At 33.1% G+C, this 26455-nt stretch overlaps 4 protein-coding genes and 1 pseudogene across 9 annotated transcripts; 3 read left to right on the top strand and 2 right to left on the bottom strand.

Moving 5' to 3' along the window:
- Positions 1 to 520: 520 nt before the first annotated feature.
- LOC148566408 (uncharacterized) lies at positions 521 to 4021 on the top strand. Of its 2 annotated transcripts, XM_088486380.1 has the most exons (8): positions 521 to 558; positions 679 to 774; positions 1092 to 1172; positions 1552 to 1626; positions 2456 to 2500; positions 2584 to 2673; positions 2875 to 2976; positions 3770 to 4021. In XM_088486380.1, exons 2-8 carry the CDS (start codon positions 748 to 750, stop codon positions 3791 to 3793), a joined length of 444 nt encoding a protein of 147 aa, XP_088342506.1. In that variant the 5' UTR covers positions 521 to 558; positions 679 to 747; the 3' UTR covers positions 3794 to 4021. The 2 variants fall into 2 exon arrangements, with proteins under 2 accessions (XP_088342506.1, XP_088342505.1); XM_088486379.1 differs by lacking the exon at positions 521 to 558 and having other exon boundaries at positions 585 to 774.
- An 850-nt stretch (positions 4022 to 4871) lies between these two features.
- On the top strand, positions 4872 to 6074 carry LOC148566407 (uncharacterized; annotated as a pseudogene).
- A 9952-nt stretch (positions 6075 to 16026) lies between these two features.
- On the bottom strand, positions 16027 to 17791 carry LOC148566406 (uncharacterized). Of its 4 annotated transcripts, none has more exons than XM_088488538.1 (4): positions 17658 to 17791; positions 16774 to 16878; positions 16467 to 16492; positions 16027 to 16236 (listed from the first exon to the last, which is right to left on the bottom strand). In XM_088488538.1, the coding sequence occupies exons 1-4, from the start codon at positions 17751 to 17753 to the stop codon at positions 16170 to 16172; spliced, it is 294 nt and encodes a 97-aa protein (XP_088344664.1). In that variant the 5' UTR covers positions 17754 to 17791; the 3' UTR covers positions 16027 to 16169. The 4 variants fall into 4 exon arrangements, 3 of the variants coding, with proteins under 3 accessions (XP_088344664.1, XP_088344665.1, XP_088344666.1); XM_088488539.1 differs by having other exon boundaries at positions 16098 to 16236; positions 16444 to 16492; XR_015883610.1 differs by having other exon boundaries at positions 16113 to 16236; positions 16467 to 16616.
- On the bottom strand, positions 17658 to 21307 carry LOC148566405 (T-complex protein 1 subunit alpha-like). Of its 2 annotated transcripts, XM_088488536.1 has the most exons (10): positions 21041 to 21307; positions 20906 to 20938; positions 20157 to 20286; positions 20049 to 20084; positions 19605 to 19836; positions 19414 to 19479; positions 18994 to 19211; positions 18434 to 18530; positions 18100 to 18136; positions 17658 to 17792 (listed from the first exon to the last, which is right to left on the bottom strand). In XM_088488536.1, exons 5-9 carry the CDS (start codon positions 19650 to 19652, stop codon positions 18113 to 18115), a joined length of 453 nt encoding a protein of 150 aa, XP_088344662.1. In that variant the 5' UTR covers positions 19653 to 19836; positions 20049 to 20084; positions 20157 to 20286; positions 20906 to 20938; positions 21041 to 21307; the 3' UTR covers positions 17658 to 17792; positions 18100 to 18112. The 2 variants fall into 2 exon arrangements, with proteins under 2 accessions (XP_088344662.1, XP_088344661.1); XM_088488535.1 differs by lacking the exon at positions 17658 to 17792 and having other exon boundaries at positions 17898 to 18136.
- A 3740-nt stretch (positions 21308 to 25047) lies between these two features.
- On the top strand, positions 25048 to 25978 carry LOC107641559 (mitochondrial ATP-independent inner membrane protease subunit 1b-like). Its single transcript, XM_088487526.1, has 4 exons — positions 25048 to 25281; positions 25542 to 25676; positions 25810 to 25893; positions 25973 to 25978. Exons 1-4 carry the CDS (start codon positions 25048 to 25050, stop codon positions 25976 to 25978), a joined length of 459 nt encoding a protein of 152 aa, XP_088343652.1.
- Positions 25979 to 26455: the final 477 nt, after the last annotated feature.

Here is a 26455-nt window from a genome sequence, read left to right as displayed (position 1 = left end):
ATTTTAATGTAACTTTTATGCTGTGAAAACATAGCATTGGGTTAAACTTTCCTCTAATAATGAACCAACACAAATAATTGAAATTCAATGAACTGAAATGGTGTACTGGATATGTTTCAATTATATAATTTACAGTAAATTGAATTTTTCTTAGATTGTTTATAGTGAGAAACATCAATGGAGATAACATCCATAGAAAAAAAGTTTTGTTCCAATTGTTTTCTATGTACCCAATAAAAAAATATAAGATTCAATTGGCTATAGTATACCATTTTAGTTCATTTCTACAAGATGTACAAGCGAAATCAAATGAACTTTTAAACTTGTGGTTGAAATAATATAATTGAAGGTCATGTAAATACTTCAACTACTCTCATATTTACTCAAATTTTATTGAGTATTTGAACATAACTTCTTAGGCAGGTTGAGAAGTGGTGACATTTTGTTGAAAAATAAAATAAAATAATAAGCTCTAAGTGAAAAATTTCATTAATACATGGTTTTAGTACCATGTATGTCTAGTCTAACACAATGCTCATCTTTAAAGCTTTTTATTAAGTAAGAAATATTATCATCCTTGTTAATTGAACAAATCTTAACTCTTTATTTATTACATTTAAATAATATTTTTTTTTTAGTTTTTATTTTTTATCTTTAATAACAAATTACTTTTTAAAGATGATTTGGTTAAGGTTCAGGTTCAGGGTGGTGCTGCAAATGATGATGATAATGATGATTTGAGAAAAGATGATGTTAAAGTTGAGAAATTTAGTGGTAAGGATGGGATTAGAAGGTCCAATTTGTTGCCTAAGCAGGTCATTAGTATAACTCTTAGCTTGGGGTTTGTTACTCAGCTTTGGGTTGACACCACTGCTGTGAGTGACCATTTCTTAAGCTATAAATGTAAAGCATGCTTTTTTGGGGAATTTATTTATAATGTTTGTTTGTTTTCCTGGTTTGCTACCTGTTTCTTTGGGGTGGAAAGCATTAAGCATGTTTGGATATTGATTATTAGCTATATTGAACTTAAACTATGTTAGTCTAAGCACACATTTATTGATGTATCTCCTTTTGGTGAATTTCATGTGCAGTGGATGGTTTTATTTGTGGAGATGAGGCCAAACTTGCTTTCTGGGAATGCAGATAACTTCCTTCTGGAGGACATTAGTCAGGTATAACAAATTTTGGAATAACACATTTTGAATGCTTTATGGTGTATGCTTTGCTACAAGTGTTTTACACCATTTTTTAGTTTGTTTCACTTTTGGAGGAGTTTTGTTGCCTGCAATAACATGTAGATAGGACCCGGCAATAACATGTAGAGAGGACCATTCGGGTCCGCTACCAGTTAAATTATGTAGATGCTTCCAGATCAAGCTTTTTGTCCGAAATTTCCAACGCCCCTATATTCCAATATGAATCTGTACTATGGTTTTGCGACCTTGTCTTATGGTCTGTCTTACTTGAATGTGGTGTGCATTTTTAGCTTTGCAAGCTAGTGACCTCATGTGTTTTTCATGCTGTTGAGTGTTCTGTTGGTTCTCTTTTCAGGTCGGGGATGTCGTCTTTGTCCCTGATGAAAGCATGATAGACAACGAATTTAAAATGGTTGGATTGGAGACCCTGGTATGTTTTAAAGTTTTATATGATTCTTTCTTGTGAATTATTTTTTCTTGAAAGATTTATTGTAGGGTTCATTGATTGGCAGAATATGTTGGAGAAATCTTCTCTTTTGATATTTGTTAGTGGTACTCACTTTGTTGTGTTGCTTAAATAATAAAGGTTATTATGAATTGTGTTCATGTAAGATGCTTTTGCTCTATCCTTGTTTGTTAGACGGTGATGATGCTCCAAATTATGTGAATGTGATATCTGAATCTGATGTCTTCTGAAGTTGGTATCATTCATTTAAAGTAGAAATAATGAGAATTGATTATTCATAATTGACAAAGTGTAATGAGATAACAAAACATTATGTAGGATTGAAACTAAGTGGTTTCATAAAAATGTCGGTGATAACCTTTTTTCAGATCTTGGGAACCGTTTACCATAAAATATCATGTTGTAAATGTCTAAATGGTTGTGTTCAAGTTTTCAACTACTTGTTAGTAAGATGAAGATATCTTCTTATTTCTTCTTCAAGATCAAATACTTTTAGATGATCTCCTTTGGTCTTATGTATGATTTTGGTTCTGATCGGTTATTTTGGTCATTTGTGCCAAAATGCAAAGTGCTCTTCATCATGGTTTTCTAAATTTCTATGCAAAATCCAATACCTGTTATACGATTTTTCCCATGCCTTAACCCTTTTCAATAAGTCATCATGGGAAGCAGTTCCATTTAATTTAATATATGATTTAGTGGTGCCACCATTATTTTACCACACTTCAAAAATTGAAACAAGGTAGGACTATTTTTAAGGTGGTAATTGATTCATCATATTATTATTTGATAGGTTGGATACAAAGTTGTGACACCCTCTCAACGGAATATTGGAAAGGTGATTATACGTTTATTCTTCTACTTTTATTTCACATATTTATTTATATCCAATTATTTGATAAGGGAACTCTAAGCTCTTAGGTGCGTGGATACACGTTCAGCCTCAATTCAGGTGCTGTTGAAGAACTTGAGCTTGATTCATTTGGACTATCAATTATCCCTTCAAGTTTGGTAAATCAGTGCCTCTTTGTAAGGTTAATAAAAAACCAAGTTCAGAACTCAAAATAGCATGCAAGTTTTGCCAATCCAATTGGAAATGGAAGTCTACATCCTATGTTAACAAATCCAAGTCACAATTCCTTCATTTTGATCATTTGTGACTCCTAAGGGGTTTAGTCTACAAATTATAATTCTTGATTGCCATACTTTCAGGTAAGTACTTACTCTTTGCTAGTCGAGGATGTACTGGAAGTAGTATCTGATGCTGTTGTGGTTCGCGAAGCTGCAACGTCGCGTATACAAAGGCTTTCAAAGGTACCTTCATTTCAATAATGGAAATTTGAGTGTACGAGTGTATCACATTACTATTTCACATTTTACATTTTCTTTTGCCCTTACGACTAACGAACTAAGTAGGATATTGATTTCGGCAACATTGCTTCCTTTTCTGATTAGAGCTTCGTGATATACTTCGCCTCTGTTTCTTGGCTGCTGAAAGTTTTGATTCCTGCTTATATATCAAGCCATGCTTATTATGGCTTGTACATGGGAACTTGTGATTCTCATACTTTATTTTGGTTTCTCCGTTTTATGGCTATTGTCCATAGATTTTTAAGCAAAGTCATCTAATTATATTATTTGGTTGGTAAAAGTCTAATTATATCATTTAGTTTGGGTAAAATACTGTCTTACTCCCTAACATTTGGGCTAAGTCTTGATTTTGTCCCTAACGTTCCAAACATTCTATTTTTATTCTGAACGTCTTATTTCGCCCTGTTTTAGTTTTCTGGTCAAAATTAAATTTTTTTCTTCCAAAAATACCCTTTCCTCCATTTGGTTTTATTGAATTCGTTTTCTTTTGAAATAGTTGGTGCCCTTTTTCTACTCCGGGGACGATTTAGAATTTAGCGAGGAAACAGAACAACATTTTGACTTCCCAATAAAACATTGAAGAAAAATATCTTATGTGCTCATTTTGTCTCGTACACCAAGTTGGATAGCATCGCTCTATTGCTATATAATCATTATTACTACTAAAAGAAATGTCATTGACTCATTTATTTATTTTGTCTTGCTGATCATAAAACAACCTATTTGCTTGTCCCAGGGTTTCTTGGCAACCAGAATGTAGGAGTTTCAATGGATGATCTTGAAGATTATGACTCTGAACCATCTGTGACATATGGCCGAGTTTCAAGGAGAAGGAAAAGTCTTGGAAGAAAGAAACCTAATCAAAGATATTGGGATAATGAAGATGATTGGGATCTTCCAATGGACTATCTTTGATTCACATGTTTTGTCTGCTAACTCCCATGTAATAATACTCCTTTTAATCGAAAATATAGTGAAGCTTTAATAAGCCTACCAAGGATGACATAAAAATACCATACCAAATTACCAATTGTCTTTTTTATTTTCTATGGTGTAAAATAGGCTTGCATTTGTACAGTTAGTTTCATAGATTTTTCTTTTCAGACTTTTTGGTTTTTAATATTATTTAGTTTAGCATTCTCTTCGGTTTTTATCGCCTTTTGCCACCTTGAAAAAGTGATTGGTATGTAATAAGAATATACATAATAAATTATATTTACGTATTAAAATAATTTTTTAAATAATAAATTTGATAATTGATTACTTTTTGCATGTAATAATAATTAATATTTTTTCACCAGTTTCAATATATTTTTTGGGGATACTCTTTTTTGTTAGATTTTTAGTATTATTATTAGAAATGCTACTAGAGGGGCACAGCTAAACAAGATGTGGTGGCAAACTTGCTAGATCATTATAAAACTTGCTAGCATCATTATAAACAAGGGTTTGTTTTGGAACAAGTCTCAAACTCTCAATATAAGAATTTAGCCAGTTGAACAAACAACAAATTAAATCTAGTTCAAGCCTAATCAAAATTGTATAAGAAATTATGAATCCTCTTTTTTCTTTTCAAGAAAGCAAGGGGAAAAAAATTGATCCGAACATCCAATGTAGAACTTTTTTTTTTTTTAATAAAGCATAGAAAATAGTCAATATACCAATAAGAACAAACAGAAGCACTAGCCGTTAGCGCCTCCCTCCATTGAAATTCAAAATAAAATACACTCTACTCTTCACTCAACTTTCCATCACCACCAACACCTTTTCTCCATTCTACTTTCCATTTCTTCGCTGCAAAACATAACAATAAAAACCTATCATCCAAACACGCCACAATGCAAACGCAAACGTAAACACAAACTCACACTCCGATTTCCATACCTCCGAAACCTCGGCCGCGATCAGGCCGGACACCACTCCAGCCGAAGAACAACTCGCCCGCCGATCTCCGGCCGAAGCCCAAGCCCAAGCCCGAATCTGAACCACTCTGCGAGATCACACCCGTCCGCGACAAGGAGAACCGTACTATCGCGATCACCGCCGCAGCGGAAGCTACTCTTCCTCCTCATACTGCGGCTGCGTTGGCTCCGGTGGAAGTGCAACTCCCCGAGGCGTCGTCACTGGCGGAAGAGCTGAGCGCGATCAAGAAGAAGCTGGAGAGGATGAGGATCGATAAGGAGAAGACGAAGACAGCGCTGAAGGAGAAGGACGCGAAGCTCGACGCCATGATGAAGGAGCTCGAAGACAGAGGAGAGCTTCAGAAGAAGTTCGAGATCGAGGTTGATCGCTTGTTCCGCTTGAAGGAGCTCAAATATCGATGCATGGTAAAAATAAAAAATAAAAAATAAAAAATTAGTTTCTCTCAGAATTTCTTCGATTCGATTCAATTCTGAAATCGTTTTTTTCTTCTTTTTTTTTTTTCTGTTTTGGATTTTGATCGGAACAGAGAGTTTCTCCGATGAGAACATTGGGAGAGAAGGAACATGGAAAGATCGTTAATGAAGCTGCTCCATCGTCGCAATCTCAATCTCAATCAGAGGTAAATCGCTATTTTATTTTATTCTACTTTCAATTTTAGGAATGTTTAGGAATTACCTTTTGCTTTAGTTTTCATTTTCTTCTATGAACGAATTGATGAGAAGAAACTGGCGATTGACGAATGTCGGGAATGGTGAGTTTTTCCTTGCGTAGGAGAAGAGTAAGAATGAGGAAACGACGTCGTTTGAGTGCGAATCTGAAAGTGTGAAGCGCAGAGTCCCGGTTCGGCTTGTTCACAAACTGATACTAACACACACCAAAAATCATAATCATAATAGCTCGTTATGGTTTATTTTTGTTTGCATTGCAATCTGTGGTGTACTTTCAGATTTTAAGAAAGAAAATAGCTCATAGCTTGTATTGTCGCCAAGAAAGGGGCAAAGAGAATTAGCATTTTGTGTTTTGAGCTTATTGACATTTTTGGTGAAATTTTGATATTACTTATTCAAATATATTGTACTATCATATGTTTTTTTTTTTTTTTTGTCTGGGACTCATCAATAGCACTCATATAATAGAAGAATATTTCTAACACCCCTTCAAAACATCTTTTGACTAGGAAAGAATAAATAGATGATTGACTTTTTAGCTCGCGAATATTTAAATTTTTGAAAATTTAAAATTATATTTAAATTTTTTATTTTTTTAAAATTTGGATACATTGATTTTTATTGTTCATTTAATTTTATCAGACCCAACGCAAAAATTAAATATGACTCCCATTATATTGAATTGGCCGATACGGATGCCTACGTGGGAGAGTTTCTAAAATGGAACAAGTTAGATACAAGATCGATGTGTCCAAATTTTAAAGAGACAAGAGACTTAAATATATTTTCAAATCCTCATGGATTTAAATATTTACAGATTAAAAAATCAGAAATTAATTTATTTTTTTTACTTTATAAAACAAATAACAATGGTACATATATTTGCCTTTATATAGGCAAAATTTTTTAATAAAATATAGATTCTTAACAACTAATAACAATTTTTAATGAAAGTAAAGAAACATGTAAAAGTGTAACTTATTTTACTATTTGATTAACATGCCAATTTATTTGACTACTTGATAAGCATGCTTATATAATTATGATAAATTTTAGTCGTAAATTTTGAATATTAATTTTTGCAATTTAACTAATTTTGATTTGTCAAATTTAATATAGTTTCTATAATCTTTTATAATCTTCTTACCCCTATTAATATTAATGGATTTAAGTTGTATTTTTCTTAAAGATTTGGATACCAATTATAACAGCTAATGAGGAGATAATGAATTTGCATCGAGTTTGATTAATTATTATTACTAATATAATGTATAATACAATTAAGTTAGGTGTACACTAAAATTAATTATTAAAATGATAGAATACACATTAAAAATAAATTAAGTTATGTATATATTTATATATAAATACACAGTGATTAATTTTAATATATAAATAATATTTTTGTATGTAATAACATCTTATTTAGAATCATATCTCATTTATAAATTCATGGTTACTAAAGATTGATAATTTGATTTTATTTTGAGTTGAAGTTCTGATCAATTTGAGAAAGTGCCATAGTTGGGGCGTTCTCCAGTAAAGAGGTAAATTGATATAGATATAAAGATATTCTCATCAATTAATCTTTATTGTGACTAGTTGGTGGATTTTTTATTTTAATATGGAAGAGTGAATAGAGTTTTACGTTAATGTTACAAAAAATAGGGTTTTACAGTGTTCTGGAGGCGCTGTTCTGTGCAAGCACAATATGCAGACTGTGTATTGTAATTTAATATTAAAATAATACAATACGTAGTCTGCGTATTATAATTTAATATTAAAATAATACAATACGCAGTCTATGTATTGTCTCTATAAATTAAAAAAAATGATTTGACAATTCGCACTCTACGAATTTTATAACCCCAAAATTTTGTAAAACACCATAACTTTCAATATTAAAGGATTACACCAATTCTTATCCAATATAAAAAAAATTAATCCTAGTAGGTTTGTCGTCCTTTTTAGAAGAGTAACTTGGTAGAACACGTGGACGAGTCACTGAGCCATAAAAGTATGCGTGTTAGGAAAACTTAATGTAATTGCTGTATAGAAAGTTATGGACTGCGGTCTTTTTAGGTTTTTTTAATTGAATTTAAATATTTTAGTTTATTTTATTTGTAAAATAACCATAAATAAAAATGAGTAAAACTTCAACCCGTTTTTTGACCATTTCACTAACTCATTCTGCCCTCTTCGATTGAAAAATAACATTGTGGGCCCTAATCAATAACTTCATCAGACATTCTATCCCTCTATTAATATCTCCTTTTAGAGTTAACGGATTTTGCCTACGTGTAATATTAAGTCAACATGTGAAAATGAACTATTGAAAAGGACAAAATGCTCTTTTTCTCTTTCTTTTCTTTTTTCATCTCCTCCTCTTTACAAACCAGAACACCACCAGGCCATTTTCAGTCACCATCATCACTAACATCCACCACCATCATCTGCATTCTCTCCTTCTCCTCTCCATTTTCGGCCACCATCATCACCAACATCTACCATCATTCTTTGTTTTTGCTACACCACCTTACCGACATCATTCTTCTTCTTCTTTTAACCGAACCAAAACCACGAAGTCATATTTCTCCCCCTAATTCGCTGTTCACCCTTGGCAACTCCAGCGTCGCCATGACTATCCTCTCTCTCCTTTTCTTCTCCTTATCTGGTACAGAATTTACAATCCACAAACTAATCGGCAAGTACATTGGGTCGTACCAAGTAATACCTCAGGTGAGTGAGGGTCGATCCCATGAGAATTGATGGACCAAACAACAATAGTTGAGTGATTCACTTAGTCAAACAAGCAGAAAGTAGTGTTTTGGAGTTCAAATTTCATTAAATAGTAAATCACGAATTAAGAAAGCAAACAGTAAACTTGGTGTGAGAAGTATGTGAGAGAACAGTTAAGGTTTTAGAGATATTTATTTTCTGGATTAATATTTCTTACCAACTATTTTAATCATGCGAGATTCAATTCATGGCAAACTGTAATTGACTAAACTCTAATTCCTTAGAGATTTAGTCTCCTCTAACCTAATCAACTGCTAATTCCTTAGGCAATAAGCTTTCCAATCGTTACTGTCTTCCTGGCGCTAAATGTCAGGCTCGGCGTTTAGCGCCCTACAAGGTAGTGAGCTCGCACACGTTACGAGGCACCTAGCGCTAAATGCCCAGGTTTGCGTTTAGTGTTAGCTTGACAGAATGACTGCACGCATTTCAAATTGATTGGGCGCTAAACAGAATCAAAATTCTTCTCTTTTCTTCTGCACAGACTCTGTCAAACTGATCCAAAATTTGCCTAAAATAATCAAAACAATAGAACTACTCAGCATCCAAATAGGCTTCAAACACTAAAATCTCAATAAAACTCAATATATTCATATCTAAAATAATAAGAAAATAAAGAAAAGATGCTCACGCATCATTACCCTCGCAGTCCCTCTCTCACTAACTCACCCCTGTCTCTATTTAGTTTCACACTAAATTTTAAATCTGCATCCCATACAGAGAACCTTACATCAAATAAAGACAGTAAATTTTTATGGACTAACAACTACTTGAATGCAAATACCATCCATATAAGTGTTGGTGGGTCTCTAACTCAAATGGGACCCACAAGCTAAAAAAAGAATAAAAAAAGTGGCAAAAGTCACTGTAAGAATAAAAAGAAAAAGTGGAGAGAGAGAATGTGTGTAAAATGTCTCATTTGAAAGAAAGAAAAGAAACAGTGACGGAGTGGAGAGCTTCGACAAGAAGAGAAGAAGAAAAGGAGAAAAATGGTGGTGTCATTTTGATCTTATTGATATGGTAAATTTGCTCTATTTCTTATAAAATTTTAGTATGTTATGCCTGGTGTAGAGAAGAATATTAGGATATAACTTGCTAGTTGTATTGTCTTTTTTTTTGTCTCATTTGAGATACTCACTTTTGTGGAGGGTTTATGTTGATTCCATCAGTTTTATGATGTATTTTGTTGATTGTTGAGATGCCCTAGTGCTATTAGAAATACTGATTGTGTACCCATTATTTTAATAGTGGAAGATTTTACTGGACTAGGTCCTGTGGGTTTTTCGTCCGGCTTTTGGGGGGGGTTTCCATGATAAAAATTCTGGTGTTTGATTATTTAATTTCTGCCATTATATTTGCTACTTGGAGTATCTTTGGTGTTGCTTCTTTAATCACACAGGTTATGCAAAAATTATTTTTGGTGCTTTCGCTGTTAGACAAGTTCTAGTTTGAACCTTAATTTTTCCAACAATGTGGTATCCAGAGCTTTAGTTGTTTATTTCTATGTTAATTAAATGGAGGAAAATACTCATGGGCCAAATATGGTCAAATGGAATTCCAAAAATTACTCGATTTGGAAGACCCTCATGGAAGATATGTTATATAACAAGGACTTGTATGGTCCTACGGAGGGGGCATAAATCCATAGGTACTAAACACGAGAGAAAAATGTGCAAAATAAAGCATTCTTGATTAGGAAGCTTGTTAATATGAAGTATATTGAAGGTAAATCAATGTCGAAGCACTCGAGTATTTTTCAGGAGATGGTGAACCAATTGAAAAATAATGAAATCACTTCAAATCATGAGTTGAAAGCCTTGTTCTTGTTGTTGTTGAGTTCTTTGCCTAATAGTTAGAAAGTTTTGGTTGTGAGATTAACTAATTCAGCTCTAAAAGGAAAGTTAACGTTAGCAATGGTTAAAGAGAGCATGTTGAATGAATAAGTCAGAAGAAGATAGCGAAGTTTGATTAATGTCTCCTCCCAGTCAAAAGCACTTGTTTCAGAGTCACGGGAGAGAAGACAAAGTAGAAAACCTCAGACAGTTCTGACAGGTCAAACAGTCAAAGCAAGTCAAGAGGAAAGTACAAGCCAATAAAGGAATTCATTTGTCACCATGGTGGCAAGTCGGGGCATATCAAGAGGTATTATATGTTCTTGAAAAGAAAACAATCAAGGAAAAGAAGCAAAGACAGAGGTAAAGATAATAAAGAAACTGCTGTTATTGTTTATGAAGATATTATGATCACATATGATGAAAACTATGTTAATCCAGTCTGTGATGATTCCACTTGGATTTATGGATTCTGGTGCCTCATGTCATGTCACTCTGAGGCACAAATTTTTTACTTTTTATACTGTTGGAAATTTTGACAAGATCAAATTGGGAGATAAAGGGGTGTGTGATATCATTAGTATGGGTGATGTGTGGCTTGAAACCAACATGGGATGCAAGTTGTAGTTGAAGAATGTTAGGCATGTGCCAGATATGCAGTTCAATCTGATTTTAGTAAAGGCATCGGATCAAGAGGGTTATTGCACTTCTTTTGGTAGTCGAAAATGCAAGATTACTAAAGGGGCTCTCATTGTTGCTAAAGAAGACAATAGTCGTACTACTCTCTACCGGTTACAAGCAAAGTTGTGCAAAGAAGAGGTAAATGTAGCTGATGATTTCTCTTCTGATTTGTGGCATATATGTCTTGGTCACTTGACCGAGAAAGGACTAAGCGTCTTAGCCAAGAAGCACTCACTTCCAGTGAAAGCTACAACTTTAAATACTTGTACCCATTATTTTGTAGAAAGCATGCTAGAGTATCATTTCATAGTTCTGGGTCTCATTGGAGATCACATGTTCTAGATTTAGTTCACACTGATATTTGCTCTATGAATGCTAAGACACTAGGCGGTGCATCATACTTTGTAAATTTTATTGATGATTATTCTCGAAAAGTATGGGCTTTTATTTTGAAATCTAAAGACCAGGTGCTCGGTATCTTCAAACACTTCCATACAAGTGTTGAAAGAGAAACAGGAAGAAAATTGAAATGTGTTCGAGCTATAGGAGTCCATTTGAAGAGTATTATAAAGGACATGGGATCAAGTTTGATAAGATGGTTCCTAAGACTCCTCAATATAAAGGAGTTGCAAAGAGAATAAATCGCACTATTAATGATAGAATCAGCTGTATGATCTCTCATGTAAAGTTGCCTAAATTCTTTTGGGGTGAAGCGATGAGGACTGTAGTAGATTTGATCAACCTTTCTCCTTCAGTTCCACTAAATGGTGATGTTCTATAGAAAGTTTGGAGAGAAAAAGATATCTCCTATAGTCACTTGCGATTGTTCGGCTGCAGGGCTTTTGTTCACATTCTAAGAGATGAAAGGTCCAAACTTGATGGGAAGTCAAAGCAGTGTATCTTCATGGGTTACGGTCATGAAGACTTTGGTTACAGATTATGGGATCCGGTGAGCAATAAAATAAGAGATGTGATTTTTCTTGAAGACAAAACTATTGAAGATCTTCAGAAGACAGATAAGCCAACAATAACTGTTAGACATTCTGCTGATGATGAACCTAGTCCTTCTACTAGACCTCCTGTTGATGGAAAAGATGTACAAATTAATAATGATGGTGATGATTTGCATGATGAACCTACACCTCAATCTGAGGTGCCAGATGTAGAAGTTCCACCAGATGTTGAAGTTCCACTTGTACTACCAGTTAAGCCTGAATTGAAAAGATCTAATAGAGACCTCATCCTTTTCAGAAATGCTCTCTACATGAGTATGTGATGTACAATGAGACTTGGGAACTAGAGAGATACCAGGAAGCTATGTCTGATGAGCATAAAGAAGATTGGTTGAAGGCCATGCAAGAAGAAATAAAATCCTTGCATGAGAATCATACGTTTGAATTTGTGAAGTTGCCGAGTGATAAGAGAGCATTCAAGAATAAATGGGTGTTCAAATTGAAAGTGGATTAAAATGTCTCACAGCCAAGGTACAAAGCTCGGTTGGTTGTGAAATGTCTCACAACAGAAGAAAGGTATTAATTTTGAAGAGATTTTCTCTCTAATTGTGAAGATGTTTTCTATTCGAGTTGTGCTTGGATTAGCGGCTAGTTTGAATTTAGAGGTTGAGCAACTTGATGTGAAGACTGTGTTCTTTCACGGTGACAAAGATAAAGAAATTTATATGGAGCAACCAGAGAGTTTTGAGATTAAAGAAAAGGAGTACCTTGTATGCAAGTTGAAGAAGAGCTTATATGGGCTGAAGCAAGCACCAAGGCAGTGGTACACGAAGTTTGATTCCTTCATGGAAGGTCATGGGTATAGTAAGACTTCTTTTGATCATTGTGAATATGTCAAGAAATTTTTTGATAGTGATTTTATAATTCTCTTGCTTTATGTTGATGGCATGTTTATTGTTGGTCATGACACTAAGAAGATTGAAAGTCTTAAGAAAGATTTGAATAAATTCTTTGCTACGAAGGATTTGGGTCCTGCAAAGAAAATTCTTGGCATGAGTATCACTCGTGACAGGAAGAATGGAAAACTGTAGTTGTCGCAACATAAGTATATTAAGAAGGTTTTAGAGAGGTTTAGCACGAGTAATTCCAAATCTGTTAGTACTTCACTTGCTAGTCATTTCAAGCTGAGTTCGCGGCAATGTCCTACAAGTGAGAAAGAGAAAGCAGAAATGAAGAAGATTAGATATGCATCTACAGTTGGTAGTTTGATGTATGCTATGGTTTGCACCAGGCAGGATATTGCTCATGTCGTTGGAGTTGTTAGTCAGTTTTTCTTTAAACTTGGAAAGGAACACTAGCAAGCAACGAAATGGATTTTTAGATACCTTAATGGTACTTCCAGAGTTTGTTTATACTTTGGGAGTAGCCAACCTGTGTTGGATGGTTACACGGATGCGGATATGACTGGAGATCTTAATTCAAGAAAGTCTACTTCTGGTTATATGATGACTTTTGCAAGGGGAGCTGTGTCATGACAATCTCAACTTTAGAAATGTGTTGCTTTGTCTACTACGAAGGAAGAATACATTGCTGTTGTTGAAGCTTCTAAGAAACTCTTGTGCATGAAGAAATTTTTACAAGAGTTAAGCATCAAGAGAAGTTTGTGTTATTTTGTGACAGTCAAAATGCTATCCATATCAACAAGAATCCGACGTTTCATTTTAGATCGAAACACATAGAGGTGAGGTATCATTGGATACATCAAGCGCTTGAGATGAAGTCATATGCACTTGAGAAGATCCATACTGATGATAATGGTTCAGATATGATGACTAAGAGTTTACCTGCAGTGAAGTTTGATTATTCAAAAAGAAGACGGGTTTGGTGGACTAGCCTATTCTCACTTGAGTCGATGAGGGGAAGATTTGTTGGTGGGTCTCCAACTCAAGTGGGACCCACAAGCCAAAAGAATAAAAAGAAAAAAAAGTGGCAAAATCTACATTAAGAATAAAAAAAGTAGAGAGAGAGAGTATCTAAAGTGTCTCTCATTTAAAAAAAAAGAAAAGAAACAGTGAGGGAGAAGAGAGAGCCTCGACAAGAAGAGAAAAAGAAAAAGAAAAAAATGATGGTGCCATTTTGATCTCATTGATCTGGTAAACTTGCTCTATTTCTTATGAAATTTTAGTATGTTATTCCTGGTTTAGAGATGAACATTAGGATATAACTTGCTAGTTGTATTATCTTTTCCTTTGTCTGATTTGAGATACCCATTTTTATGGAGATTTATGTTGATTCTATCAGTTTTGATAATGTATTTTGTTTATTGTTGAGATGCTCTAGTGCTACTAGGAAGACGGATTATGTACCTATTATTTTGATAGTGAAAGATTTTACTAGACTAGGTCCGTGAGTTTTTTGTCCCTCTTTTGGGAGTTTTCCCACAATAAAAATTCTGGTGTTTGATTATTTAATTTCTGCCATTATATTTTCTGTTTAGAATATCTTTGGTATTGCCTATTTAATCGCACAGGTTGTGGAAAAATTATTTTTGGTACTTCCGCTGTTAGATAGATTTTTGTCTGAACCTCAATTTTTCCAACAACAAGCAACCACAAAATCTCGAAACATTTATGCAGTTTCTGCAAGTACTACTCTACAACAGTCCACTAATAACATCAACACTATCACAACACACATACAACTGGATTGAACTTAGAACATTATGCAAGAATAAAACTGATATCAAATTTGAATTGTCGAAGAGTATTATTATGAGGATCCATAAGAATTTTTCTAAAAATCAGCTTTTAACAAAACACTAACATATCCCATAATCACCAAATCACTCTTTTACATAAAAATTGATACTTTAAGTAAATATCTATACTTAATCATTAAAATTCAGAAAAAGGCAACTAATAAGACCATATTCCGAACCAAATTCAAGTATTTAAGAAGAAGAAGAAGAAGAAGAAGCAGTAGGGTGGTGCAGCAAGAATAGAGAATGGTTGTGGACGTGACAGTGGGGTGGTGCAGCGAGAACAGAGAATGGTGGTGGATGTTGGCTATGATGGTGACCAAAAACGATGGATAGGAGAAGAGAGAAGAGAGTTGGTCTGGTGGTGTTCTGGTTCATGAAGAGGAGAGGAAAAAAAAAAGAGAATGAGAGGAGGCGTTTTGTCCCTTTCAATAGTTCTTTAACACATGTTGAGTTAACATTATACATAGGTAAAATCTGTCCCACAACTAGAAAATGGATTAATACAGACAAATTTACAGACATATTTAGTCTTTATTACAGACAGATTTTTTGTTACCGACGGATTTTGTCCCTCTGTAAAAGTCTCGTCGAAAATTATTTACCGACGGATTTTCCCTCTGTAAATTCTCCATCCATTTCCCTGGGACGTCGAACTTTTCGATGGATTTTCCGTCGGTAATTACAGACGAATTTTTCGACGAATTTTTCGTCGATAATTACAGACAGATTTTCCGACAGATTTTTTGTCGGTAATTATAGACGGATTTTCCGTCTGTAATTACAGACGAATTTCCGACAGATTTTTCGTCTGTAATTTAAACCTTGGAAAATCATCTCACACTCTGAACACTCTGAATATAGACAGAAAATTCGTCTGTAAATCCGTCAGTAAGGTAAAATAATTTTTTTTTTAGATTTTTTCATTGCAAAATAAACTTGTTTTCATACAAAATAAATATAAATTTAATACAAATTTTTATCTAATTTTTATTTGAATATTTATATTATTTCAAATAATAAACAAATTCATCGTATTATCAAACTAAAAGAAAAGTACTATAAACAAGCAAGTCAATATAATTCAAAACACAAAGTATATTGATACATCAACTATAATAATAAGTAACAACCATACATCAACAAAGTGTATTGATACATCAACTATAATTCAAAACAAATACTATTGAAAAAAAGAAAACCTGTAAAATCTATACTGTGGCATACACTAAAGGTGTATACAACAATCTGCTCTTGTAGCTAACCACTTTAATATAAACATAAACCTAGTCTAAAATTAGGGCCAAACCAAGTTAAAGTTGTTCAATTCTTCTAAGATCCATTAATGTTTTCTCTTTCTCCTGGTGGCTTGTTCTGCCATTAATCATGTGCATCTTCTATCTATTTATTTGCTTTGCCGACTTGAATTGCTTGCCTAATTGTATAACATGATTATTTGCTTCTTGAATTTCTTGATATACATGTTATACTTGTGTTTTACTTGCATTGTTATTACTTGTGTTTTCTATTGGGATTGAGGAGGTTTGTAAGGCGGTGGCGATGGGATCGCATGGCGGTTAGGCTGGCGAAGGCTGTGGAACAGTGGAGAATTGCTAGATTAGAAATCCCTTAAGATAGTTTACCTCGTTTCATAAAGGTTTTTAAAATTATGGTTTTAATTTTAGTTATGCTTTAAGTTGAATCTTGAACAACTGCGTAAGCCAAACAATTTTCAATTAAAAATCATAATCCATTTGTAGGAGATAAACATATTATAAAAAGAGAAAATGTTTCCATGCCTTAGATGAAAGTTTGTGCTTACTCATCAACATTGTGCTGATTGTTAATCTGTAATATAAAATGCAGCAATCAAAGTGAGCTTCCTAAACCTTTACACCAACGCATAAATGTATTTCATATATCAAACTTGAAATAGAAGCATCGGTTAACGAATTAGCATACCAACTGCCAACTGCAAAAAAAAGAGAGGAAAAAGAATATATATGTAGAACAAAAACTGAAATAGTGACAATAAAATAAGAATGAATAAAGTAATTAGTCAATAGAAAATATAGAGGAAGCATATAAAGATACTCCGAAATGCAAGTGCATAGAATCTTTAATATTACCTGTTTCACTTGATCATAGCTGGCTAGTTCAGCAGCATTAATGATAGCACTTCTTGCTATATTGGAGACAATCCCAGTCCAAAGAGCTCCAACTCCTTCCTGAGTCTGTTGGATGAAAGTTCAAACAAAACTGGTTTTTATAGTTTCAATGTATAGCTTTTATATAGCAAACTCGATTCTAATAATAATAAACATAAGTAAGAATAAATGAAATGATGTGGAAATGAACTAGGGAGGGCAGTAAGGACCCTATTTATATCCAAATGTGGAAGGCATGATGCCTGAGTTGCGTAAAAAGAATAGTAAAACCAAATAGAAAGATTGCAATTAGTACATAAATAATTGAGAAACAGTTAAGCTTAAACGATCATAGAGCTGTAGTGTTTGGTGCTGCAGCATAGGTACTTATTAGTTGAGAAAAAGAAGCAACATTTATTCCACTAATAATTAAAGCTATCTTCTTTGTTTTAATGCTGCAGAACAAAAGATGCATTACTCATTTATTTGCAGTGGTATTAATACACAACACAACACAGAATGATAACAGTTTATTTATTGGCTAAGTACACAGAATGATAACCCTTTTCAAGTACACAGAATGATTCAACCATGCATTTTATACTTAATTTTCAATAGAGAAACAAGATAAGCATTAGCCAGAGGAGAGGTAAAAAATTATCAAAAAATTAAGACATCATATAATGTTAGAAGAAGTGAATCAGCTTTATTATACCAAATTCAATTATAAATGAGTCATTGACTTTGGAGATTTGATACATTGAATTGTTCTATATGGACATAAATAGAAGAAACTATTAGCCCCTAAAAATGCTTAGAACTTAACACTAGATTAAGAAACACTCATAATTAAAAGCAGAAACTACCTGGTCAGCAATCATTCCAAGTCCCGTGCTTTGCATTAAAGACTTTACACCCACGCCATCACCAAGTTTTTGACTAGCTGCTCGAAACTCTTCCATAGATTTCTCAGGGTTAGTTCTTTTTAAAGATCATGGACACTGCCAAATAGCAATTGCAGATTTGGAACATGTAATGCACACAATGCAATAAACCAGAACAAGTCTAAAAGCAAGTGATTCAGATTCAATTCAGTGACTGGATACTTTATACAAGTCTTTGATCAATTAAGCAATCAAGAACTGTCATTGAGTTGAGGAAGAGAAGAGGCTTTAATTCACAACAATTATATGAACATGAAAATGCAGTGTCTGAAGAGAAAACAACATAAATGAATCAATTAAATAAATAAATAAAAAATAGTAAGAATTGAAGTAGAAGAAAATATTATTCAAATAAGACATGCACCCCTAAGTTCCTCCTAGCAACAGACGCATTGATTTGCCTGCACCCAACATTGTAAAAAATATTATTCAAAATATCAAATTTAGTCACTCAATGCAAATATATGATAAAAACATAAGTTCTTTGGTGTGATGCCTAAAAAGGAAGAATCCTAGATGTGGTGGTAACTAAGCTATATTAATCCTACATAGGCATTCTTTTCCTTATCAACATGTAAAGCATAATAAAAAAAATTAGTTATTTTCTTCACATGCCTAAATGAAATAATTACAACTAATGTCTCTTGCAGAAAGTAAAAACTATTAAGAATTTCAAAGAAAAAAAGAAACTAATATACCTTGAGTGCCATGTCATCAATTCCATTAGTAGTCAGAACAACATTGGCTCCAGCTTTCAATAGTTTTTCAATGCGTTCCTTAGTCATATCAGCCTCTCTGCAATACGTAATAAAATGACCAATTGCCAAGCCATGGAGTGAAACTTGGATATTATTTTATTTTGAGGTGGTAAGAATATTGTTTTAGAAAAAGCACAAGCAAATTTCCACAATAAAAGACATTGGCATTACACAGTTATTTACTATTTTAAGAAATTGCAAAAATATAGAATTATTAACCATAACAATAATCAAAGGGAAAAATCTATAAAGGGAAAATTTCAGTGTACACAACGGGAAACCCCTGGCCAATTCTTAAGATCATTTTAAAATTTAACACTTAGCAATATATGGTGAACAACAGCGGTGTTGCTATATAACACTTTAATTTTTAACAACAAAATAAATATTCCCGCTGAAATATGAAAGGGAGTTTGGCAAGAATTTTTTTTAGAATAATATGGAAGGCATGATCATATGTCACTGACAGAAGATTTAAGCATAAATTGTACTAATATTACCTTTGACGAATTTTCTCAAGCTCTCTGGGATCAGTAACTAATACTTGAACACCCAATTGCATTTTAGTCTTTTGAAGATTAAAATCAAGACGGGCAATTTTTGTAGGGGCAACCCTAAGAGGCATTCCTTGAGCTGCACGGCCAGTATTTAGAGCATAACCATTCATTAGAAAGCTGTCTCTAGCACTTTTTCCATGAGCCTTCAATATATTGATTCCCTATAATAATGGTGAACCAAAAAAAAGGACAGAGGATAAAATCCAGAGAATGACCGTGATAATTAAAGCACGTAAAGGCAAGATTTAACTAATTGAAGTACACATCACAGATTCTCAACACATGCTGAAAATAGAGTGTTTTAGTTTCACCTAGGAGCAAGCCATATAAACAATAAGATGAAAAGGAATTCGAAAAACTAACCTTGATTGGGTATTTAACTTCCCCCCTAGCATTGGTCATCTTTACAACTTGCACTACCTCTACAACCTGTGTAAATAACCAAAACCACCAGAACCATAAGCCCACATGATGAGAACTGAAACTCCTTTTTGCAATTGCGCAGTCCATATCCCCAAAATTTAACCTTTTCGAGAACTAAACTTCAAACATACCAAGTTGGCAAAGAAGTCATTGTCACCAGATATCAACTTTGACGACATGCTGGTCTTGGCACAGTTAATAAGGGATTCCTTTCCAAGCTTGTCAACCTAAAGTCAATAGAGAAATCCGATTTAGTAACAAATAAGATATACCAAAGCTAGTAACTGCATCGCACTTATGGCAAGAGAAGCAAGCTCTGGTCAATACAAAAATTGCATTGCAGCCAGAGGTTTGTCCTGAGACCTGCCAAATCATATAAGCCAACAAAACTAATCAGCATTTGCAATCTTTGCATGAAATGCATACCTCTTATACCAAACGGAAAATAAAATCATAAACCAAACAGACAAAAAAAGTGAAAATCAAATTCATTTGCAGTATATATACCAAAAACAAAAACACCTTCGAAAAGAAAAAAGGAAATAAATCATGTTCCTTACTAATTTGAAACCAACCTTAACGTGGCAGTGACATTATACTTGGGCAGCATCCTGCCACCAAAATAACCAGGTCAGTAACCAATTCCTATTTGACAAATCCATAGAATCAATCAGTGCACTAACCTGATATCTTTCATGAAAAGCTGTTTGGACTTTTCCACCAAACTTGATATCATCCCGGAGTATCTGCTCCTCACTCCTCAGCCAAGTAGGTCATAGACAAAGTTAATTTTATTTTCCATTAATATTTAAGCTGAAAAGAAGGTCATAAAACAGAAGGAGAAAAAAAAAGGAACCTTTCAATATTCTATCTTAACATATCACCTAACTACTTCTACAACTTCCAAATCACAGAAGAGAGAATAATACTGCAATAAATAATCCTAATACTACAATTTCTGCATAGATAAATCTATCTGCTGCAATAAGTGATTAAGAGAAGCCATAATCTAGAAGTTCAATTCCATTCTATATCTATAAGAGTTCAACGAATTTCACTGTATTGCTAGAACACTAATTAATTAAGAATGTGCAATTCTAGGGTTCCAAAAACAATTAACCAAACAGAATAAACAAACATGCATACAATATGAGAGGAAATAGATTAAACCAGCTTATAATGGTGAAACTGAAAAAGTTTCAGAAAGCCTCTTCAAGCTATATATATAAAATTGAAATCCAAGTATTTCGCACATTGTATAAGAATAAAAAATACTAAGATGAATGATTGAAAGCAATGCATTTATCTACACACAAAAAAAATCACAAATAGTGTAGAATCATGGAACAAGCTCAGAACAGGTGATCGAATCCCTAAGCTGGAAATTAGAAAAATTTAAATAGAAGAAAGAGAATGGAAAGGGCAAAATTACCATATGTTTCGAGATACCAGCATGTGATAGAAACTGCAACAGGAACAAGAAGCTCAATCAGCATCAACAACAACAAAAAGATAGAAACTGCGAGGAAAAATTGATAAACCTAAAATTGGCACAGAAAAATTGAACCCTAAGCAACAGCAAGGAGGGGGCTCGTGCGACGCAAGCTGTGGCGGCAGCGGCGGAAGAAGACAAAAACTCAGAGGAACGATCGAACAATGGCAGCAGAGGCGGCGACAGAGGAGGAGGAGGAACGGAAGAGAGCGTGACGGAGAAGATCCATTGGAAGGGCTATGACGGAGCTTCGGTGCGACTGAACCAAAGCTGAGATGCGCCGCTGATGGAGGATTTGGAAGGGATGAGCGTGGAGATTTGTAGAAGTATCATGATTCAAACGCGGTGCTTTTTGGTCACAACGCTTACTTTAATATTTTTCGACGAAAAATTTTAAATTACAGACAAATTTTTTGTGTGTAATAATTTAATAAAACGCTGCATTTTTTTCTATTTAATTACAGATGAATTTTTTGTCAACTATTTCCCACAAAAAAAAATAATTTTTTTGAAAGAATTATCGACGGACTTTTTTTGTTTGTAATTTATACTAATTTATTTTTTTGTTTTTTGACAAAAAATTCCTCTAAAATTTCGTCTGTATTTTCGTGGGATAAATTTCATCGAAAATATCCATCTGTAATAACTAGTTTTCTAGTAGTGAGAGTTTAGGTATTAATCTAATATTTTATTCTCTTCATGACTTTATATATTTTATTTTATTCTGAATTTATTCATCGTTATTATTTGTTTTTTTTTACTTTTGTTCTATTATATGTATCTATGTTGCATATAAAATTTTAAAATGAATTGATTAATTTAATAATTTATAATAGATTTTTTATTTTTAGAAATAGTAATGAAACATATTTTTAATTACAATACATAATTACACAGATGCATAAAATTTTTCATCTAACATTATAGCAAAATTAAATTAAAAAATATATAACAAATTTAATTATTTTAAAAAGAAAGAAAGAAAAAAATTATAAATTAAATTTCTATTATTTTATATAAACATACTTTTCATATAGAGATTTAATTTTTTTAGAATTTATATATAATTCTAATTTCAAATTATAAATACTAGTGTATCGTTAGGCACTAATATGCCAATTGATTTAGTTTTTATTATTAAATATGTATAAAAAAATTAGTTAGGATAACAAATTATCTATAATTTAATTAAAATTTTTTAAGTTCAAGTTTTAGAAATAAAAAATTATTTTTTCATAAATTATATTTAATGAATAGTAGTATTTTAAGAATGAAAGTGAATTCTTTTTAATTTTTGTATTTTTATATAATTAATAATGTTTAACAAAATTTATTTTAGTATATATATTTTTGCCTCCACTTTTAAAATTTTTTTAGTCCGTCACTGTAACTAGTAAATATTATTTTTTTGTCAGTATTTAATAATAATATTTACTCATATTTACAGAAATTTTGCATACAAAAAGTATATAGTTTATACCTATATTTATCAGAGTAATTAATATAGTTTGCACCCATATTTTTCTATAATTTGCATACATAAATTAATAAAAATTATTTATTAAAGAAAATTTAGTGTTTGTACTGGTCAAATAGTCATAAAAAATACTAAAAATGATTAGTCCCAAAAATTTTATTTTTAATTTTTTTATAATTTTATATTTTTATTTAATTATGAGTTTATGACCAAATTAATTGAATGAAAATAATTTATCGGTTGAATTAGTGATCAATCTGGTTCGGTTCTGATAAGTATGGACTACAGTCCAATCTCTATTCACTTACCCGTCGATAGATGAGTACGACCCCGTTTCTTTGTCCTGAATCACTCCCATCTCTTTAATGTTGTTGATGCTATCTGTTCTCTTTCTACCGTCTCCGTAGCTATGTAATGTCAGCGAGGCCTCATCGCCGATCTGCCATTGTTGTGCACTTATGCTATCTATTCACCCAGTCTTATCACTTCCTCTGTGCTCTCTCTCGTCACCAGTACCTCTCTCGATATCTTAATTTTAAAATTTCTATTTTATGGATTAGTTTTGATTTTTGCAAGGTTATGAAAATTGGTGCGAACCGTGAGGACAAGAATTGCGGTTTGGTTAAAAATTATAACCGTCAAATTTAAAAACCGTTTTTGAACCGATTGAAAATCGGTCGGTCAAACCGAATGGCAATACGACAAGTTTTCACCTTTTGAATGAAAACGACGTCGTTTCACTGTTAAAAAGAAAAAAGGAAGGAGAAACGGGAACCCACTAACCCTAGTCTCCACTTTCAGCAGCATCTCCTTCCTCTCGAGCTCCTCAGTCCTCCCTCACACCCTCAGAATCGCATCACTTGCTCCGTCCAGCCACTAACCTCCATAGTTCCATCTAGGTCTTCCTTGAAAACGCTAGCCTCTCTTTATGAGGTGAAAACACAGTGTCTAATTATGCTTGATTAAATTTGGCTGGAGCTCTTTAATCTTTGTGATATCTTCTGCTTAGATAGATCCTTAATTTGTTTGATTTGCTTGTGTATGATTAAACCTTGTTACTTTAACTAATTAACATTCTGGAGCCTTAATTTGCTTGTTTTGCTTGTTATTTGAATTTAATTAAATATAAATGGAAGGAGATAGGCCTTAATTTGCTTCTGTTTTACTTGCCATTTAGGTTCACTAATGCATATTCATTAAACACAATGTAATAAGTGCCTTGCATGTAATTGTTTGCAGTTCTTGATTTATCTTTTGTTCCTTTTTGGATCTTGGACATATAACATTTTAAATGCCTAATGACTTGTAATATGTGTGCTGTGTAAAAGGATTTGCTGTATCTTTACGGGTTATTTCACTTGAGATTGTTTGCTTTCCTTTGATCAGCTGTTGTACTAAATTTGGGTCTTAATCAGAATTTAGAATTGTCAATATTTGAAGAAAATTGTCAAGTCTTATTTCTCCATGTATGGACAAATACAATCAACATAAACTTTTGAATTGATTTGAGGAATGAGGAGTAAAATAGACTCGTGGTATTTAAGTATTGAATTGATTTGATTTGATTTTCTACGTATAACAAGGACTGAGATTAATCATCTTCGACCTCTATCCTACTCTTTCCGCAATTGAATAAGCCTTTTTCTTGAAATTAAATTTGACACATTCTTCCCTTGTTAATGCTAAGCAAAGCCATGGAATTTAGAAACCTAGGACTACTTGGATCATTTGCCAAAGAGGGGTTGGAAAAAGCATTCTCTCTTGGAAAGTTCTTCTCTTTTCTACATGTCACCGACACTTATTTGGTCACCTTTGTTGTGGTAAGCATGTGGTATCTATTTGCTTTTTCTTAAAATTCTATTTCTTTTTCAAGAAACTTGCAAATTGATCATGACAAACTTCCATCATATCATTCTTTGAAATTATAAATCAAAAGAAAAAAAAAGGTGATTAACTGTATTCCTTCACTTTAAAATGGATCTCCACAAATACACTTAACTATTGCAATAATCTGACAGTATTAATTTAATTAAGATATTGTAACAATTAGGAATCTGTTAAGTGCCCAAGTGAAGAAAACAAGGAGGGAAGGGAAGCAGTTAAGTCAGTTATAGAAGATGGTGGTAAAATAGTACCTTTACCTTTTATTTACAATAGAAAAGTGAGTTGAAAATGAAAATAGGGCCAACTAATGTAACAAATAGGACAGCTGGAAAGGTTGGTGGAGATGAGGTAATTCTATTATAGAGAGAGGATCAAAGTTGGGATTTTAGACCGTGCAGGATCTTAGGAGGGTGGTAGCTGCTCGAATGCTACCTTGTTATCTACTTTCCGTAATTGGTTCTTCAATTGATTCATCAAAGACCGAGAGAGTATCACTTTTATACCTTCCAACTTCAATGTTTCTCATTCCCTTCTATTATCTTCCTACTCTCCCTTTTGTAATTCTGCTCTTTATATTCTTCTAATCTGATTCTTCCTCTATTGCCTAGACTTATAATTACTGCCTAGTCTTACAAAATTTTAGAAAATTTTTTAAGTTGAGTTAATTGGAGAGTAATGTGGGTATCACTTTTTACCTATGAAAAGCAACTAATCAGCCTCAATGCATCAGATATCTGGTCCCAGCATGCTTCCCACAATAAATTTGATCCCAACAATGTTTTTCGGTGAAAGGATCTCAACTAGATTTGGTAAAGTTACTCGTGGAGATATTGTGATTATTCGCTCCCCTCAAAACCCTAGGAAGCTTCTGGCTAAACGATTGGTTGGAATGGAGGATGATACTGTTACATACATTTCTAACCCTGATGAGCCTGATAAGCAGGAAACTATTGTGGTATGGTTGATTCCTTATTTTTTTAGTGTTTTTCGTTCTATGGTTTTAATTAGGATTTAATTTCTATGCACCAAAACAACTTTACATTGTCAATGTAGTATAGATTTTATTCTCTTTTGATTTTGAGTTTTGGTTTTGGTTTGGTAGTGTGTTCGCCTTTTCTTTTGAATAATTGATTTAAGGCATGGTTCATTTTGGTTCATCATTTTAATTGCCGGCTTGGTATTTGCTTATTTATAGCTTTTTTTTTCTTCTTTCAGTCAGATGAGTTGGATAGCCCCAACTTAACATCACAAACTCATGCACACTACACACTCACACACAACACTTTTAAGGGTTCCTATCCACTACTTGGTCTCAACGAAGTTTCAGACCCGGGTGTGGTTGCTCACGAGGCAAATGAGGCCTCGACCACCTTATTTATAGCTTCTTGTGTTGATTTGTTCCCCTCCCTTACAAAATGGATATATAGATTATGTTGTCTATGTCTGTGTTATTTAAGTTCCAAAGGGTTACGTTTGGATACAGGGTGATAATGCATATAAATCCAATGATTCAAGGAATTTTGGTGCTGTTCCTTATGGACTTATTCAGCACAAGCTATTTTGGAGGGTAATATTTGTTTTCTTAAAAAATTGTTGTCCCCTTTCTTTATTTTTTCATTCAATCTTTTGATGTTTCTACTCTGTAGGTATGACCAATCAAAGGTTTTGGACCTTTCTGAAAACACTGATGTGAGTGTACTTTATGATTCTCAAGTGAAGTTCAATGAAATTCAGCTTCACAAATCCCCTTTTCATTTCCCTCTTTCTCTCTCTCCGCTCTCCTCTCTCGATCTCATACCGTACAATTTGTTCAAGTTCACTAGATTTTGTATCCTAATTCCATTGATTCCAATATTATGTTTCTAAGTTGCACATTTGGAGCCTTAGGTGGCAAAAAAATAATACAAAATATACTATATTGTCAAAAGATAACAATGAGATAAATAGTTTAAAATTTAACACTCCGTTAAATAGATCTATGATACTTGGGTTAAAAAAATCTCATTGTCTATGAGCATACTGTAAGTTAAAATGCATAATTAATAATTAATTTATAACTTAGAATTATAAGCTCAAATTTTTCATAGTTATAAATAGCAATTTACTGAAATATTGACTATAGTAAGTTT

The sequence above is a fragment of the Arachis ipaensis genome, chromosome B5 (assembly GCF_059453495.1).
Source record: "Arachis ipaensis isolate K30076 ecotype BB chromosome B5, ASM5945349v1, whole genome shotgun sequence".
NCBI classification, from domain to species: domain Eukaryota; kingdom Viridiplantae; phylum Streptophyta; class Magnoliopsida; order Fabales; family Fabaceae; genus Arachis; species Arachis ipaensis.
Note: the sequence above shows the minus strand (reverse complement) of the source record. Positions and strands in the feature narration are given on the sequence as shown.

Excerpts from the sequence above, each read along its gene's own strand:
- LOC148566408 (XM_088486380.1), top strand. The coding sequence starts at position 748 with ATGATGTTAAAGTTGAGAAATTTAGTG. Across the intron at positions 1,173-1,551 it reads TTCTGGAGGACATTAGTCAG|GTCGGGGATGTCGTCTTTGT; the intron begins GTATAACAAATT and ends TTCTCTTTTCAG. Across the intron at positions 2,674-2,874 it reads CAATTATCCCTTCAAGTTTG|GTAAGTACTTACTCTTTGCT; the intron begins GTAAATCAGTGC and ends CCATACTTTCAG.
- LOC148566405 (XM_088488536.1), bottom strand. The coding sequence starts at position 19,652 with ATGTCGTCAAAGTTGATATCTGGTGACAATGACTTCTTTGCCAACTTG. Across the intron at positions 19,480-19,604 it reads ATGACTTCTTTGCCAACTTG|GTTGTAGAGGTAGTGCAAGT; the intron begins GTATGTTTGAAG and ends TTATTTACACAG. Across the intron at positions 19,212-19,413 it reads AAGTTAAATACCCAATCAAG|GGAATCAATATATTGAAGGC; the intron begins GTTAGTTTTTCG and ends CCATTATTATAG.
- LOC107641559 (XM_088487526.1), top strand. The coding sequence starts at position 25,048 with ATGCATCAGATATCTGGTCCCAGCATGCTTCCCACAATAAATTTGATC. Across the intron at positions 25,282-25,541 it reads ATAAGCAGGAAACTATTGTG|TCAGATGAGTTGGATAGCCC; the intron begins GTATGGTTGATT and ends TTCTTCTTTCAG. Across the intron at positions 25,677-25,809 it reads CGGGTGTGGTTGCTCACGAG|GGTGATAATGCATATAAATC; the intron begins GCAAATGAGGCC and ends GTTTGGATACAG.
- LOC148566406 (XM_088488538.1), bottom strand. The coding sequence starts at position 17,753 with ATGGAAGAGTTTCGAGCAGCTAGTCAAAAACTTGGTGATGGCGTGGGT. Across the intron at positions 16,879-17,657 it reads TTGGAATGATTGCTGACCAG|ACTCAGGAAGGAGTTGGAGC; the intron begins GTAGTTTCTGCT and ends TTCATCCAACAG. Across the intron at positions 16,493-16,773 it reads GCTATGATCAAGTGAAACAG|ATTAACAATCAGCACAATGT; the intron begins GTAATATTAAAG and ends TTTATATTACAG.